The sequence below is a fragment of the Strongylocentrotus purpuratus genome, unplaced genomic scaffold (assembly GCF_000002235.5).
Source record: "Strongylocentrotus purpuratus isolate Spur 01 unplaced genomic scaffold, Spur_5.0 spur5_scaffold_14, whole genome shotgun sequence".
NCBI lineage: Eukaryota > Metazoa > Echinodermata > Echinoidea > Camarodonta > Strongylocentrotidae > Strongylocentrotus > Strongylocentrotus purpuratus.
Window position 1 is genome coordinate 8,130,454 of NW_022145599.1, and position 17,766 is coordinate 8,148,219.

Genomic DNA, 17,766 nt, shown 5'->3' on the forward strand with positions numbered 1-17,766 from the left:
AACAAGAGAGTGTTATTTTGTACTATCCAAATTGTAGGTAATTTTTCTCTGGAAATAACCGGTAGGTCAGGACAAAACGAGCCATGTGCACATCATTACATGTATGTTGTATTGGTGTACAACGTACACATTCACATTACTGCTCGCCACACCCTACCCCCCCCCCACCCCCCCCCCAAAAAAAAAAAACTATGCATACAGGTACGACCTGTGCAGATACACATGTAAATGCACTTTAAGGGTGTTTTTTCCCCCTTGAAAAGGCTTTCAAATAGAATACACTTCCAATTTGAGATGCACAGGCACATCCATTGCACAAGTTTCTTTGTAGATTTGAGATCTAATGGACTCCCCAAAGGATTGATTTTCAGCTTGACATTTGAAAGTAAAACTGGGCCGAGAGAGAGAGAGAGAGAGATAGAGTTTACTGCTAGAATTCAGCCGTTTACCAGACAAATCAAAGACAGCTTGGCAGGTGTTGGATGTAGGCGAAAAGTCAGGGTCAAGTATGCAGCTTTTGATTTCAAGAAAATCTCCACAGAGAGGGGAGAGAGGAGAGGTTGCTGGGGTAAGGGTTGTGTGTGTGTGTGGCAGGCATTGCTTGAGCTCCGTGGTTGTGAAAAAAACACTAAGACAATACCATGGGCTGCCACACACAGAGAGCAATATTACGATTGATATTACTCTATTTATCCAAAGTAAGCTCTCTTTGAAGTAAAAATCAATTTCTGTAGCTTCACGCATCAGCCTCCATTTCGCAATACCGGTAAGCCCCAAAAGAAACTAGCATTGTCAACCTCCTTTCTCAGTGGTTATGGTTATGGTGCTATTGTATTTCATATGAATTCATGAAATATCTGGCGTAGTAACAAGGATGTTAAGGAGTCATACAATATGACAGTGAAGTTGACCTAAATCCATATGTTTTCATGAAATTTACAATTTTTTTATAATTCATAGGAGAAACCTACACCCCCCCTTACTTACAATAGGTGGCAATTCCTTTGATAGAAGGATCTCTACAATGGGTCAGCAAAATTTCTGCAGAGTACTGCTCAAAGCTAATACAGTGCAAACAATACAAAACAAGCATGCACAATACTTGGATACAGTATTTTTTTAACAACTATAAACTCTGTATCATAAATCCTGCACAATGAAAACTCAGACTACTAGTATTCCAGCACTTACCGATTCCTAAGTGAGTATTGATGCTTGCATATCTGGCAGTTCCCGTGAGGTTCTTGTTCTCCCTGTAGGCTATGTGTAGTTTGGTCCGAGGGTCCTTATACCTCTTGGCGAGACCAAAGTCTATGATGTACACCATGTTACCCTTCTTGCCCAGCCCCATGAGGAAGTTGTCTGGTTTGATGTCTCTGTGGATGAAGTTCTTACTGTGGACATACTCTATCCGACTTATCTGTATTGGAAGGAAACACGAAAGAATGATAATGCTTTTTATCATTTCAAAAGAAATTGAAAAGGGGAATATTTTCCTCATGTGTTATACCTAAGAGAATATCAACAAGCTTGGCACGAGAAAATACAAAATAGAATAAAGTGGAAGTAATGAAAGCATCAAAGATGAAATTAATGAATTGAATTGAATTGTTAATAAAATCAATCTTTTATAGGGTATATTGGTAAGGCGGCTCGATGCCCTTGATGGTGATGATGATGGATTCTCACAAAATTAAATTCTTCATGTTATAAATGTACCTTCATTAATAACTTGTATATTTTCATTGATTTCTGACTTGTCATTCATGATATTTTGTGGGTGTAAACTACCTTATGATATCAATGAAAATAATAAAACATACATCTCTACCTCATGACAAACTTTTTCTTAACTGTAATCTGTCTATAAAATTGCTGTAGGGGGGGTGGGGGGGGTGGGGGGGGGGGGGGGGGGGGGGGGGGGGGGTGGGGGGGGGGGGGGGGGGGGGGGGGGGTAAAAAATGAATAACAGTTAAACAAAAAATAGAATAAAAATAAATTGATATAAGCTTGATGTGTAGGCCTTGAATATCAATAGGAACAATTCTCTATTAGAATAATCACTAAGAACAAACACATCCATCTTCATTAAAAATACAATTTTCAACAGCAGCAGTTTTGTTCAAATGATGGACATGGCAACAGTATATTGTCTGTTTTCAATCATGTACATGTAGGTGACCTGATGGTTGCTAAGATGGACACCTCCTCAAAACAATGATAGCGCAAAAAACCAACACTTGTCCTCAAACACTGGCCATGTACATATAACACAAGGCACTGCCCTGTTCCTTCGAACCTGCTTTGCATGACAAAGGCATAAAGAGGGAGAAAGTGTGGGCTGCCTGTTCAAGAAAGGTATGTAGCTGTTACAATGGTCCCACAGCTCTTGTTTACACTACACAAAAGACCTTTTACAGGATTCTGCTGGGCAAATGTAGTACCTAGTCGTCAAGTTTTAACCCCTTAAAAGTTACTCCATGTTACTCCCCATGTTACTCCATGTTACCCCATGTTACTCCATGTCACTGCAGCGCTTATTCTGTCCAACATAAAATCAGAATCTTTGATTGCATGGGCAGTTGAGGAACCTTCAATGCAAAACATACATTTATCAGAGGGAAACCTTACAAATAATGTTTACTAGCCTTATTTTCTGTGGTTACATGTATACCATATGGTCAGCCACTGTGGTCAATGATTCAAAGCAGAAATTGTTAAAAATCCGGAGCGATTATAAATATGATCTTTTTGGATCCAGCCGCTATAAAAAGCACAAATACTCCACTATACCAAATCAGTACCAACTATTTTGCTTTGTATAAACTTAAACTGCAAACGCCATTCCTAATGCCTTTCATTCCAAAACACAAATGTAATAGGCTAACATTCTCCACTCTCCAGACAGCAAGTATCTTGTATTTTTTTCTTCAAATAATCAAGCAATTTTCTCATAATTTCCAAGGAAATTTTCCCCCAAATGCATAGTTCCCCCCCCCCCCCCCCCCCCCCCCCCGCCCCGAGCTGGATCATAAGTATTTTAAGGGTCAGTCGAAGGCTCAAGCTAATTCTCAACGAGGTATTTGTCAAATATGGAAAATGAAAATAAATAAATAAATAAATAAGATTGCTAGGTTATCTCTGCATTTATACCAAGTCTACTGTTTTTCATGAAAGGTTTAAATTTTAAATCATAAACCAGTACTACTCTTTCCAGAGTCTGCGCGCTAAGACTACAAGCAGACAAGACAAAGAGGGTAATAGAAAATAAAACTGGGGGCTATGCAGCAGTTGCACATACATGGTTTTATTGAGAGAGACTGATCAAGTTCTAATGTTGATGTAATTTGAGTCAATGGGAATTCTCTCGTTACATATCCAAACACACACACAAAAATCCTCTTTAGAAATCAAGCATGCTTCAATGCTGGAAAATTAATGGAAAACGTCAAGATATTGATTTTTGTATATCAATGTACATGATAAAATCATAAAATTATTCTAACCACAGTAAATGTAGCTGATTGGAATTATTCTACCATATGCTTATTTTTCACATACAGCATTTTCTTCACACCTTATTGTGTTTCAGTGTAAATCCTTCCAAACCCAAAAAAAACATTTATTTAATTAATTGAAATATGCAGTATGAAGTGAAGTATTTTCAAAGGTGGTAAATATTACACGATTAACCAAGGCTGGTTGTGTTATCAAAGCAATAACAATTAAAGAATATGATCAGATGAAGAATGAAAAGTAAGTAATCTATTCAGTATCTTTGTAAACCTGTACTGTTGCCTCATGTAAAGAGAGTTAAAATTATACAGAGTCTTAATGAGTTGCTAAAGCTAGTGTAATAATTTCCAAAAGCTCTTTGGAAGCGCATAGGGACATTATAATGTGATATGCGCTATACAAGAACAGAATATTATTATTATTAAAAATCATGCAGCATGAAACTGATTCCCATCCAGGGAAGATAATTTTGTCACCATTGCTCTTTACACCACACCTACATGTAAACACCCACTACATGTATGTGGTCACAAGATGATGCTCATTGTGCCCTACATGTATATTAGTCCATCCTATAAATAGCTATGAGAAAGTGTGTCGAGGTATAGCAAGAAAAGGGAGATCGCTATGAGAGAGTGTGTCGAAGTATGGCAAGAAAAGGGAGATCGCTATGAGAGAGTGTGTCGAAGTATGGCAAGAAAAGTGAGATAGCCGTTGCATGTAAGTGAAACATTAACAATGGATCATCTCACTCTAGTGAATATGAATGGAAAGTGAGATAGCAGTCGTCATCCTCCTGAATAGAATCACATCACAAAAGGGCGTGCCCTGGTTTCAATTTACGAGGAGCAGTGATGCAAATTTTTTCTCCAAGAAGCTTAAAAATCATATTGTTATTCTGGGCAAATGTGTTATTTTTATCGTTGGTGTGATGTCATCTAAATAAAGTGTTACAGGAGGGTGTGTATCCAGATAAAAATATTTCTGTCAGATGAACATTGATTAAAATCCTTTTCTTTTTTAAATTTTGAAATATAAACATGCACATTACACAGCAAACTCTAAGCGACAGATTACCTATTTATAAACTCTATGCCATGGCATCATTTGCACCCTCATAAAGATTCTAAAAATTTAAGACAGAACAAAATAAGTACATCAATTTTGCTTGGATGCCCAGCAATAGGAATCTATGGCATATTATATGCACTCTATTCTACCAAATGTAAATTAGAAACGATGACCCCAAAAATTGAAACCTTGTTAAGGTTGCACTCATCTGATATCCCTTACCAATTGATCAGCCAATAGTAGCACTGTTTTTTAGTGAGAATTCCCTCGAGCAGAAATTGAAGAGATCCTCTAGACTTGGCCCCAATAGTTCCATAACCATTACGTTGTAGTCTCCTTCTGCTCCGCACCATTTCACTGTGGGAATACCAACTGTAAAGAGAAGAGAAAAGAAAAAGGAGAAAACATAATGAGAAATTAGCCAGAATTACTGCATGAGAGATAAAAAATCCTTATACAGTACATGCCATTTTGCCAATGAAAGCAAAATTTGTATACCGGTAACAATTTTTTTTTTTTTAATTATTGCAAATTTCATAACCAAGTATTCCATTTCTGCGATAAAGTTTTTTTCAATTTTGGTCTGTATGGGAACAAATAATAACTGACAAGATTATAAACAGGAACAATTGGGTATAACTGTAATAATAATAAAGGAAAACACTCATATAGAAAGGGAGTGCCAGTAAAGAACAAAAAGGAAAAAGAAAATAAAAATGGAAAATTGGTTCTATCATTTATCCATCTTTAACCCTTTTCTTGTGAGAGAAAACACCCAACGAAACCTTTCATTATTTTTGTTTGGTCACATGACGCCTTCATATCATCTCAGTACTGGTAGAGCTAGAGTGGCCTGAAATGAACTCAGGGTGAACTTTTGAAGAAAGGTGGGGTTTCAATTACAGTACAGTGCAGGCAGTCTGGAGCAGGAGGAGGAGGAGGATTTTTATTACCTCAATTTACTGGTGGTTCATGGTAGACACATGTACATGTACTTGTACATTATCCACACTATACTAGAATATACTGTACAATGTATTTCGAGTCTCAAGTGTCCAATTAATGTAACTGTCTATATATAGCGTATTTATAATGTGCCAAGCCCACATGAATGATGTAATGTACGTATGCAGGGAAGGTGAGTACAGTAAAGTGCATTGTACATGTAGTCTATGTACATGTAGATACATACAAAACCATTCCTTTGTTAGATAGCCCTACCATGTTTTCTTTAAAATCAAATATGAGAATAACCTTGCATAAATGCGTGTAATACATGTGAAATATCAATCTCTGTTTGTACTCCACTGTTCCAGTCAACAGCACCAATCCCTCTCTTCTGTTTCGTCATATCCTACGTCAGTGGCATTATATTTACTTGAGGACACAACTACACTTGGGAGCGTGTTCATCCTCAAATGGAGTACGGCATTGGTGTTTGCAATACAGAGGAGATATAATATACCCCATGCATGCCACAGTAGGAGATTGAAAATTCAAGTTGTGTGGAAGAGATGCGTTCATCGATGCTTGGTATCATTAAAAATTTGCCTTCCAAGCTAAGGATTTTAATCCTAACATTATCTGAATATGGAGAGTAATATATGCATTTTATAAAATGCATATGTTTATTGATGCCCTGTATTTGGTAATTGCTACAAAGCAAGAAGCAAAAGATCAAGATAAACATGATAATGTTTTTCTAATCTCTCCCTATCTCCATGTTTTTCTTATTTCTCTCCATCTCTTCCCAATGATTCTTTGGCTTGATAGAGGAGCCTGTGATCAATTATATTTGCCGGTTGCCAATCTGTAACCCCAATTAGCATGTGATTCATCCAGTGCCTTCATTTAATCTCCAATTTACTCTCTTGTCCCAGAACTCCTGTCTGACCCCGAGATAATTAGGGACTGTCCACACAGCCAATATATATCTTTCATTAACTCTTGGCCAAGTCTAAGTTATCCCAACTCCCATCACTGCCAAACAATGTTTCTCTCGATCCAACCATGGATCTATACATGGGCACATGTACATTTGTAGCCTCGTGTAACCTTTGAGTTATGAGCACGATTTACACTAAATTTGTGGAAGAGGAACAGCCCACTAGACTTCTAACCTTTCAACTTCTCAGGTTGATTTAGGATGGCAATGTCAAACATTTGCTCAGTCCGCAGAGCAAATACTCTCAGGATTGCTACTCCACATCAAGCAATGATCTGCATAATTTGACTGTTGTTCTCACATCCGTCTAGCCCTGATAGGGTTGTCAACTAATATTGTTTTCCAGAGAATAATACGTTTCATGCTCTATTAAAAATCACCTTTGCCATTAAAAACAAAGACTTGATTCTTTGTAATGAGGAAGTAATGTTTTGACAGGATCGTGGAAGTAATGTTTTGACAGGATCCAGGATGTGACGTTCTACATGCACATCCATGGAACACAGAATGGAAAAAATATGGAAAGTCTCTGTCATATTTCAAGATGTTGCCTTCCATTCAACATATTGTAAAAAAAGAAAAAAAATATCTCCCAAACATTTATATTTTTGCATTGAAATGCCTCCTCCCCCCCCCCCCCCCCACACGAATCTCCTTTAAATAATACTTGATACAACACATTGGCACTTATAAATTTGGGGCAGACATCTTGAGGAAAAGAAGGGAGGAATTTTTCATACAACAGGGCGCGACAAACCCGCTTGCCCGACGTCCCGGGGCAACCAAATTGAGCCGTCGGGCAAGTAAATCAAATTATCACTTGCCCGATTCGGGCAAGTGATACTTTTACAGTAATTTCCTAGTGTCCAAGAACTCTACCATTCACCCGTCAACTTCTTACCCGTCGTCAAAATCCAGAAGCAAAAAAGCGATCGTTCCGATTTCGAAAAAACTTCACAGACAGCTAGCCAGCTCAGCTAGCTCAGCGCGCATATATGCAACAGTGACACTTCAAGCCATGAATGCCGCTCCGCCTCCACGCACGGCCGCCGTGAGCTAGCTAGAGACAGCTAGCGCGATCGTACCAGCTGCGAGCTTATTCGCGCTCTCTCTCTCTCTAGCTCTGCAGGCCGCACCGACAGGCCTTTGCTATTCTCTGATTGCCGATTGGTTGAATCACGCCAAATATGACGTCATTATTCTAGGGAAATGAACACGTGCGAATCGGAATGGAATAAACAACAGGGATTTTCTAGTAAGTACAAAAAGTCAAATGTTTGATATTTATTCATAATGACTGTTAATGATTGTGAACATATTATTTAAAACTCGCTGCTCATATAAATCAGATGAATGTTTTTGTCTCGTTTTCAATTTATTACTGCGGTCTCAAGATCCGACCGAGCGAGTCATTTTGATAATATCGAGACCCCCCAGAATATAAGCCGTTGTTGTTTTGTTTTCATGGTTTTAGCGACGTTGTTTAGTCTAGTTTTCGCATACTTATCCGAGATTTATCGTAAAATATCTTCAATATTATTATTTAGTAAGAATTTACAAATTTTGGCATGATATTTATAGCAGTGAATGATGAAATAAAAATGTCCGTACTTTATTTAAAATAGTTGATTACCCATTATTTACATGACGTTTCTTGATGGAAGAGTTGACCCAAATTATTAACAGCTGAAAATTAGCCTACGTTTCCAAATGACAGCGGCTTGCACAGACACACATGTGATGTTGCACCATGGTACATGTGGCTACCATTAATGACATGTTGTATCATATTTTTTACAACAGGGTCATTATGCTTTTTTACATGACTGAATATTAAAAACTTAAACCTGCTTGAACCATTCTACCTTGCCGAGATTCATGTGAATCTGATTATTTATGGAGAATCAATAAAATGCGTTTTTTAAACCTTCAACCATCCTTTGTTGACCATTTTCTTTGACATATTAGGTTATTATTCAGTACAGTTACACTGTACATGTATGTGCATTAATTTGCTATCTAAAACACTAACTTATCATTACGAGATAATAAATGCTTTAACCTCGAGTCCTTTTTTCGCTTTAAAGTTTTGGGCAAGTGGAAATATTGTTTGGGCAAGTAAATTGAAAACCCACTTGCCCGACAGGGCAAGTGGTGAAAAATTCTTGTAGCACCCTGTACAATAGCAATGGATAATTTCTTGGAAGCATTGTATACTATGTATGAAGTTGAACACAATGCTCCGACTAGAGCCTAGAGGCCCCTAATTCATTGCTTTACATACATGTACACAGGTCATGCAATAACCTTAGCCTACAAGACAAGCATTAGCCAACTTGCTAAAGGATTTGGGGCCTTGTTTTTTCTCCTAGCATCTCACTCACACACACACACAGAGACTGCTCGCACCAATAATGAATTCAAGGAACCCGGCTGCTTGAGATGAGAGAGGGATGAGAGAGGCGGAGAGAGCGCCTCAGAGCCCGTTTTTAATTTGGCAAATGAAGGAAACCAGCATGAGTCACTAGAGCAAAGCAAGCCACGGCCGGCGAGTCGAAGTGAGCGAGCGAGTAAGCACAATCAGTGCGTTAACATACAAGATCTTATATGAAGGATAGTTAACAGCATGCCAGGGATACTAGATGCCTGTGTGGCATGCATTCCTGGAGACCAGGACCAGATATCCTATTGATGAGAGAGATTGTCATGACTTCACCGAGGACCATTCACGTTACACAAATGCAACATCATAGTTTATTTATATTTATGCAAGAGTCAGCTAAGTTTGACTATTGAGTAAAGGTCCATGACTAGCACATTATTTGTAAGTTTATTTTTATTACTAACAGTGATTCACACAATATAAGTTTCATTCACAAAATAACTCTTTGCAAGAACATAAAACCATGTCCCAGGCCTATGGGTTGATAGTTGATACCTCCAATTTCACACACCATTTTGAGTTAAAGACCATGTTGTGTCAGATGTCATCTATTGTAGGCCCTGACGCCTCAATACTTTCATGGATATAATGGCCCATTATCTAAGAAGACATTCCTAATGTCATCATTGAAAAGGGCATGCATCGTCAAAGAGTGAACCCCATCTAGGCTATGCCATCACATGATGATTAACTCTATTCGTTTTAAAAAAAATTAAAGAGAGAAACAAGGGGAAATCCTATAATGTATTTCTAGATCAATCAAGGCTTGCAGAACTTGGCCACGGCATGGAATTTAATTAATGTTCATCAGAATGTTTCCAAGCCTGAGCATAATAATGTCTTCACTTTGTTGGATTTTGACAGGAGCAATAGCTACGTGACACTGTCACTAGGAGATCTATGAATCTGCTCTTTCTACAGATATGAAAGCTAGAATATGTTGTTAATGTGTCCAACAACTCCCCACCCTGGGAGAGTGAAACAAGTTTAATGTGCACTTACGGTTAAAATTAATCACGAACGTGACTGTTTCAGGTTTCATACTGTACTAGTATGTAATCATCAACATTATCATCTGTCTTAACATGGTTCTACCTTATGGAAAGTACAGTGGATGGTTCAATTAATGCCCGTTTGGCGAGGTCATCACTTGAAGCACATGAAAAATGTTAGCCTTCATGTTAGGATAAAGAAGTTATGAGCAAGCTTGTAATGACACGATTCTCTGTCCTTTCAAAGTGTACTTATGACTTGCAATGAAGTAAAGTAAAACATCAATTCAGCAAACACTGCACATATTTACGTCTATAGGTTAAACGTGTGCTACTATGAACCAAAGGTCTATAATCTGACTCCGGCACTGTACATGTGTACTGTACAGTACAGGCTCTAACCAGCCCCAAGTATGAAATGCTTTGAATAACATCTGAACCTAAATTACTGTCTTATCCTACATTCATGGGGGAATTACAATAAATCTCAATTTTCAAGGATAAGTAGCCAATACTATAGTGTGTCAAACTTCAATGCCTTTCTAAAAGAACTTCATGGGGGCTCCTTTCTGGGGAATCTTTTTAATATTTGGAGAACCAAGTGGCCACGAGCCAAAATAAGCTTCTTTAAAATAAAAAAGATATCTCAAATGAATTTGAATGACCAAGGTATGACACATACACTGTACAAATACATGTACAAGAGTAAATGACGAGCCTTGGGTATTGATTACGAGTTGAAGTTCAATCATCTATTTGAGTTTAACTGTACAGTAACTCTGACATCATCTGTGCCATGATGACTCCGTGAGTGTGTGAGTGACCCTCTTCAATGATACATGCTCATGTGCAAGTGTGCGCTTGTAAAAATGACGCCTGGCTGGAATGCTCCCCAGGGAGTGGAGAATGTGTATACATTGTGTGCGGGGTAATAATATAAATATTTCTGTAAAGCGCTTTGAGAGGGCCTTCGGACCTGAAAAGCGCTATATAAAAACTAGCTATTATTATTATTATTATGTTGGTTTCTTTGTGCATGAGAGATGGAAAGACAGGAAGAATGGTCGTCAACACAACACAAAATGAGGTTAAGAACACATATACAGATAATGGAAAGGGGAAAACACAGATAACACAAAGAAAGAGTACAGGCGAGAGAGAGAGAGAGAGAGAGAGAGAGAGAGAGAGAGAAAGCAGCTAGAGTGAAATTGAAAAGAATTCAAGGAAAAATAGAAGGAACTAGAGTGATGGAGCAGGATGGAGAACATGGGGTGGGTAGAATGAAGGGGTATTGATAGTGAAGGGGAAGAGGGAGAAACAGAGACAGAGAAAAGGGGAGAGCGGAGAAGACAAAGAGAGAGAGAGAGAGAGAGAGAGAGAGAGAGAATGAGCACATCTATTTCTAAAGCAATTATGAATTCCCTATGATTTCCCTTTTTTGTTATAAGAGGTCAATGGGGAAGGGCTGGGTAGAGAAACATAAGGCTTATATCACATGTAAAATTGTAAACACTTCTGCTATCATCACTAACCCTCTTATATTTTCTTGCTGTTTTCATGAACATTTTCAGAAACCAAACACGTCAGAGCATTGTTTTTCCATAAAATCTTCCCTTGTAGTGCGCTAGTATCCTGCTGGGACACATTGATCAACACACTCTGAAATACACTACATGCTGCTATTGCACAAGCCAGAATAAACACTCCAATCTATTTGCTTCCCATATCTTCCTGTACGTCACAATTCTGCGATTTCAATCACATCAGATATTTCATAAACAATTTTATAGAGACGCACTAGTTCTTTTTGTGAGAGCTACAGGGTCAACTGACCTCAGTAAATTACAGTCCTGGTATATTTCTCTTCTGACTGCTGTGACTTTTATGCAAGTATTTTCCCTGGTTATATTGCAGGGTATTGACATGGTATCTTCATTTAAGTGGCGTTTTACATGGCATTTGTTCCTCTGGACATCTACCCACTTTAAAAAGTTGAATGCGGATTCATTACAGATGCCTTAGCAGAAAAAACGAGCAGAATCTGTACAGCAAACTTCTGGAATGATACATACTTCATACAGGCATTCAGTGTTTGGAAGCAAAAGATTTAATATGCTAGGCTAGAAGTCCTTAAAACATTAAACAGATAAGCTACGTAAGTGCCCTTGATACCCTTTCGGACCAGTGATTGACTTCATAAGCCTTCATAAGCCAGGAATTGGTCTGTAAAAAACCATTACACTAATGACCAGATTCAGAGGATTCTTTTTTAAAGGCAGGCTTATTCCTACATTTGACATGTTGAAGATAATGTTGCATATGACTGGAAGATCCTGGAGGGGCCTCCCCCCCCCCCCCCCTCCAATTAAAGTTTTTCTCTTCACATTCAATTTATATGGATTTAATTCTGCAACTAAAGTGATGATAAAAATGGCAAGACCTCACTAGCAACCAAATCTACAAGATCTCTTCTATACAATGACTGATGTTGCCCCCCCCCCCCCTTTGTATCATGACCTATGTGTGTATGTGGGTCATGAATTTACTTTAAAGCAGAACATATTTTCATATTTTTTTATGCCCCCGTTTCTTTTAAATTGCCTCGCTATCAGTTAACTGTTTATATCCAGTCACAACTACACATGATACAAAATCTGCATCACCTCAAAGAGCCAACTTTTTCATTATTAGGTTGTTTGGAGTTGGTTTGGTGGTGTGACAGAGGAGTTTGTGTGTAGGTCTACATGCACATGTAGTCAATACATGAAAGCCATAGAGTTCTGACTGTAAACAATACAGTAGTCCAACCCCTACAGTTATATAGATGACCAGCACAAGTATCGGTGCAGTACTTGAGTCTGGTATTACATACAGTAGGCCTATATGATAGCTTGTCAATCATGTCAACAACTGCATTGAGATACACGTACTGCATGAAATGGTTGCTAACAACCAAATACTTAGAGAGGAAAGCAAAAAAAAAAAAAAAAAAAAATTGGTGCACACACTAAACACAATAATAAAGCCTGCCTGAATCAACCAAAAAACAAATGTTTATTATCCCTTGCACTGCATGCGACCTACATTTCATTGTAATACTTTGTACACAAAAATGGAAATCAGAACACTGGACATATTTTGACCTTACACAAAAGAAACCAAAACACAAATAGGACTAGAGTAGAGTGCTCAATGTAAGAAATAGACATTATAATGCCTCCATGGATCAATGGAATTCTTAGGCTCTAAGCCCTTTGCCTCTTCTGTGATCTTATTGAGTCTCAATTCTTTTCTGTTTACATAGAAATGTTGATTTACTTAACACACAAAAACCTATACAGGTACAGAGTTGCTATTCACAAAAGATGAATTATACTGATGGGTGTGGCACTTGAGCACAATCACTGCATACAAACTGTAAATAGCAATAGGGTGTAACCCGATCTTATTTTCAACTTGAAAGACACTTACATGAATAAAGCCCCAAATATTCATTAATCCCCCCCCCCCCCCCCCCTATCAATTACAAATAGTGGCAAAAGTAAGCCTGCGTTTCAACAACAGATTCTACAAAACAATGTTGGTATTTGCTTACAAGCTTGGACAACAACTGTATAACTGTTAAGGCTAATATTGTTGCAACCAAGCAAGAAATGCTAGTAAAAGAACTGTGAAGCCCAAATCTCAGAAGATTTCAAAGGAATGTGAAACCTGCAACAATATAAATTGACCTTACATGACCTTTGAATAACCTCATGGACCTCACTACAACTATATCTTCTATTAGATGTGTGTCAAACTTGTGAAATATTAGTGACAGTTATGTGATGACACACAAGATTCTCAAGACCCTACTGTTCCCAAGCTCATCTGGGCCCTGTTTCATAAAACTTTGTATCAATGACAAGTTACAATAACTGTTATAAGCTACTGAAATCGTGGCATTTGATTGGCTCAGAGCAAATTTGTCATAGAAATTTAGCATTTGTCATTGATAACAAGTTTTATGAAACAGGGCCCAGATCTTTTTTGGCTTATTCTGTGGATAGGGAAGTGGTCCAAAGACCTGAAGGTCTCCAGTTTGAATCCAAGCCAATGCACTAGTACCCAGTGACAAGAACAAAACATTACCATCATGCCCATAGACATTCAGCTCGCCTCGTCGAATTTTCCCTATTATCAAGTCCTTAGGATCTATGGACTGCAAGCCATTTACATGTATGTAGGTTCCCTGTATGCTAAACTATTGTTTTAAGGACTTCATCCTGGCTCTTTCCTTACATGTCATGACCACTCATATGCTTTTCACACTGGTAAAATTTTGCTTAGCCCCGGACTACAGGTGGGGCTAAAGGGGGTCTAGTCCTGGGCTAAGCTAAGTAAGCTTAGCCCACTTTCTGTTCTGAAATGAATTTACCAAAGTGTAACTCTGCAATTTCAGGGCCAAGCAAATGAATGAGACCCAAATGATGTAAAACATGAGGGGTTCCATTTCGATTCTCATGCTTTCTACTTTACCAGACACTCTATCTCAGTGCATTATACATGTACATGTTCTGTATGATCAAAACACTGTGGCAGTGTGAATTAAGCTTACCAAAGCCAATATTACTAAAAATAACAATTGATATGCATCCTAGAAAACCACAGACACACCTTTGCATATTATACAGGTTTTTCATTTCATTCTATATAGTCCCATTTCGAACAATGCTCTGGGGCCAAACAGCATAGCAGCTATTTGTAGTCTCAGCAAATCCAGCAATTCTGTCCAACATAAAATGTTGGGCAATTTGCACAAGGAGTGCTTGTCACAATCAAACAGAATGAGAGGTATTTAAAATTTATCTTTAAATTCAAATTCTCACATCTCAGTAATAATCATAAAAAGTATAAAGGGCATACATGTAGATACTACTCCATGCTTCATGTAGTGATGTTGTGCTTCGTATACCATTCCATTCATTACAATGCAAGTAAAACCTCAAATTCAAAAACTTGATTGTTCATGTCAATAAAGTACATGACAATTAGAAATAGTCCATTATTTAATTTGTCCTCATGTGTTTTCTGTAATTCTGAATTCAGCACTATAGCCTGAACCCCAAGACTACTGTGCATCAATACCATTCAGACTCAATGCATTTTGCCCCTTTGCCACGAGTTAGTCATCATTGCTCACAAAAGCTTTGTACAAGCAAAGAAAATGTAGGGAAAATGTAGGGGGCCAGAATGCAGCACTGTTAAATTGTTATTTTCGTTAGACGCTAAATTCCAGCATAAATGTATGAGCCCGTGTTATCATTAAAACTTAGCTGAATGGCTTCAGGGATCAATCCAAATAGCTCAACCTTGGAAGCATTTTGATGCTTGAAACTTCAAGTACATTGGAAGTGAGTGGGCCAGCTTGGCAATGGATGGATGGAGGTTGAACATTTTTGTATTCATGATATGAACTTTGTAACGGCTCCTATTCAATAGCTCTGTTGTTATGGAATAAAGTTGCTGTAGGCATGAATCACAGGAAGGTTTATTTGTCCTGTTGTGGTTTAACTTCAGGGGCTATTTGTTTCGCTTCAACGGTCTGAAATTGCACATGAACTGACGATTGAACAAATTCAACGAGGCTGCATTGATACAGGCAAAAAGGGAAAGATCTAGAGGAAAAATAAAAACAAACAAATAAACCATAAAGAACACAACCAACACCTTACCGGTAGTAGATTGTTGAATCAGCATCATTTGTTTGTTGTTACAAGAAACAGGAAATTTCTATCGTTTAAGGACATCCCCTTGGTATGAATGCACCCTATTACATAAACCGAGTTCATTTTATTGCATCCAAAAAGTCAGGATTCAGGGTGAAAGTTGTGCATTCCAATTCAATCCAGGAATTTGTAGAGCGCTAATATCTAGTTGCCTAATCAAAGGCGCTGATGAAACTGAGAAAAACTACTGCATAATATACATGTATATATGACATTCACGAATCACCTGGGAAAGACTGGGGTGGGGTCGTGGCTACTTGCATCTCTACATAAGGTAAATGAAAATCAAATATTCTTCTTGCTTGAACTTACCTCCTCCTTGCATCATTTTGTAGAACTTGCTCTCTATGTGGAGCTGCGGATGTTTTGTTTTTAAACATTCTAATTTGATGGCGACCTCCTCCCCGTTTGTAATATTCGTACCTGCAAAGACAAATTAGGAAGAAGAAAAAAATCATTAGTGAGGTGAAAGATGTGTGTACTTTGTTTGGGTTAAGCCTCGGTCACAAATGCCATTACGAACTGCTACAAGCGATGTATGAACGATTTTCAGACAATGGAGATTCGTACAAAATTATCGTTCGTACAAACCTTTGAGACCGTAGCATAACATGCCAAACGAGAAACAATGTGTCAATTTTTGTTAATTTTCTGTTTACGAAAGCAAAACATCGACAAACTGTGTTTGGACAGTTTAACTGTCCAAATAAATCTTTAATAAATAGAAAATTCAAACACTGTAAGGTAGGGTAGATGTTGTTTTTCACCATCCCAAATTAAGCATCACTAGTACAAAATGACACGAATCACTAAAAGTAAAAAATAAACAAATTTTTAAAAAGAGAGGAATTTGGGCTATAACAGTTTCTGTAAATGAAATAATATTCACTAGCTTCTTTTTGTTGATGAAAGAATGTGTTGCGAAATACTTGTTATCTAAAATTCTGGTGTTTACACAAGCCATTGTCTATTTTAAGAATGGAGTCCTCAAAAGCAAAACACACTTGTGCAGACATGATATCTCTGAGCCCACGAAAACAAACATGTATAGGGCTAATGATGCGAATAGCTAATTGCACATGTGTTGAAAACATACTGGACCTCACAGAGCAATAATTAAAAAATTTGTAAAGGCTCGTTAATGTTAAAAAGTGTTCATAAACATCAGAAAGATGAAGCAACTGGAAAAGTAAGAAGAATGAGAAGAATGAGAGAGATGAGACTAGTTTATTGATCAAGAAATTAGTACAATACAATTAAAGTACCCGGTAGTTGCATTGTAAATGGGCAATACATAATGAAGAGAGGGTGTAGAAAAACGGCCAGTAGTGGAAGAATAAGGACAGAGAGAGAGAGGGAGAGAGAGAGAGAGAGAGAAAATAAACTGTACTTGTAAGCCAAAATGTGAATGTATTATCATTTTTGATGGCTGATCTATTACAGGAATGAGACAGTCCGGATCGCACTCCAGCCGGAAAAGTAATCAGTTTTCTTTTCACTTAACCCGCTATCAACATGAAAAAGAAGGCTAGGCCTTGGCTTGCCTTGGGCTTGGCTTCCAAACTATAGTGCAATTTGGGGTTGGTTCAGTACGCGGCGGGTACAGCAAAGGCACAATGTGCTTATACATGTACTTGTGTGCATGTTCAATGCGCAGCTGTTAAAATGTCTTGACCAACCTTTCTTCTTCTTTTTTCCAATATCATTGACAGAATGTTTTTAATCTTGGCAGTCATAAATTATGTCCAATGCCAAATGTGGTGTCATTAATTGGTGCACTGTTTGGCTGTCCCGATGAAATGCCCTCTACGTTTAAAATAGGCCTGAGTCATGTCGGGATTTTCATAAACCGGGTCCCGACGGCCTCGCACCGGTCGGGACCCGGTGTCCCGAAATCAGCTCGCAGGATTTGTCACTTGCCTCTATAAAAAGCGCATATCATCAGTATGTCCCTTAAAAGTGACATTTTTATCAGTCAAATAAATCAACACATGCATACCTCGGCACAGATTGGTATATTCTTCCATTTGA

General features: G+C 38.0%; 1 protein-coding gene across 1 annotated transcript in view; it reads right to left on the reverse strand.

Annotated features, from left to right (window-relative positions):
- LOC574554 (casein kinase I) overlaps positions 1 to 17,766 on the reverse strand; it is a 50,417-nt gene that overhangs the window by 24,404 nt on the left and 8,247 nt on the right. Inside the window, 4 exon segments of the mRNA XM_774870.5 lie at positions 1,192 to 1,420; positions 4,810 to 4,839; positions 4,841 to 4,959; positions 16,048 to 16,158. Of these exon segments, the coding sequence (XP_779963.1) occupies positions 1,192 to 1,420; positions 4,810 to 4,839; positions 4,841 to 4,959; positions 16,048 to 16,158 (489 nt within the window).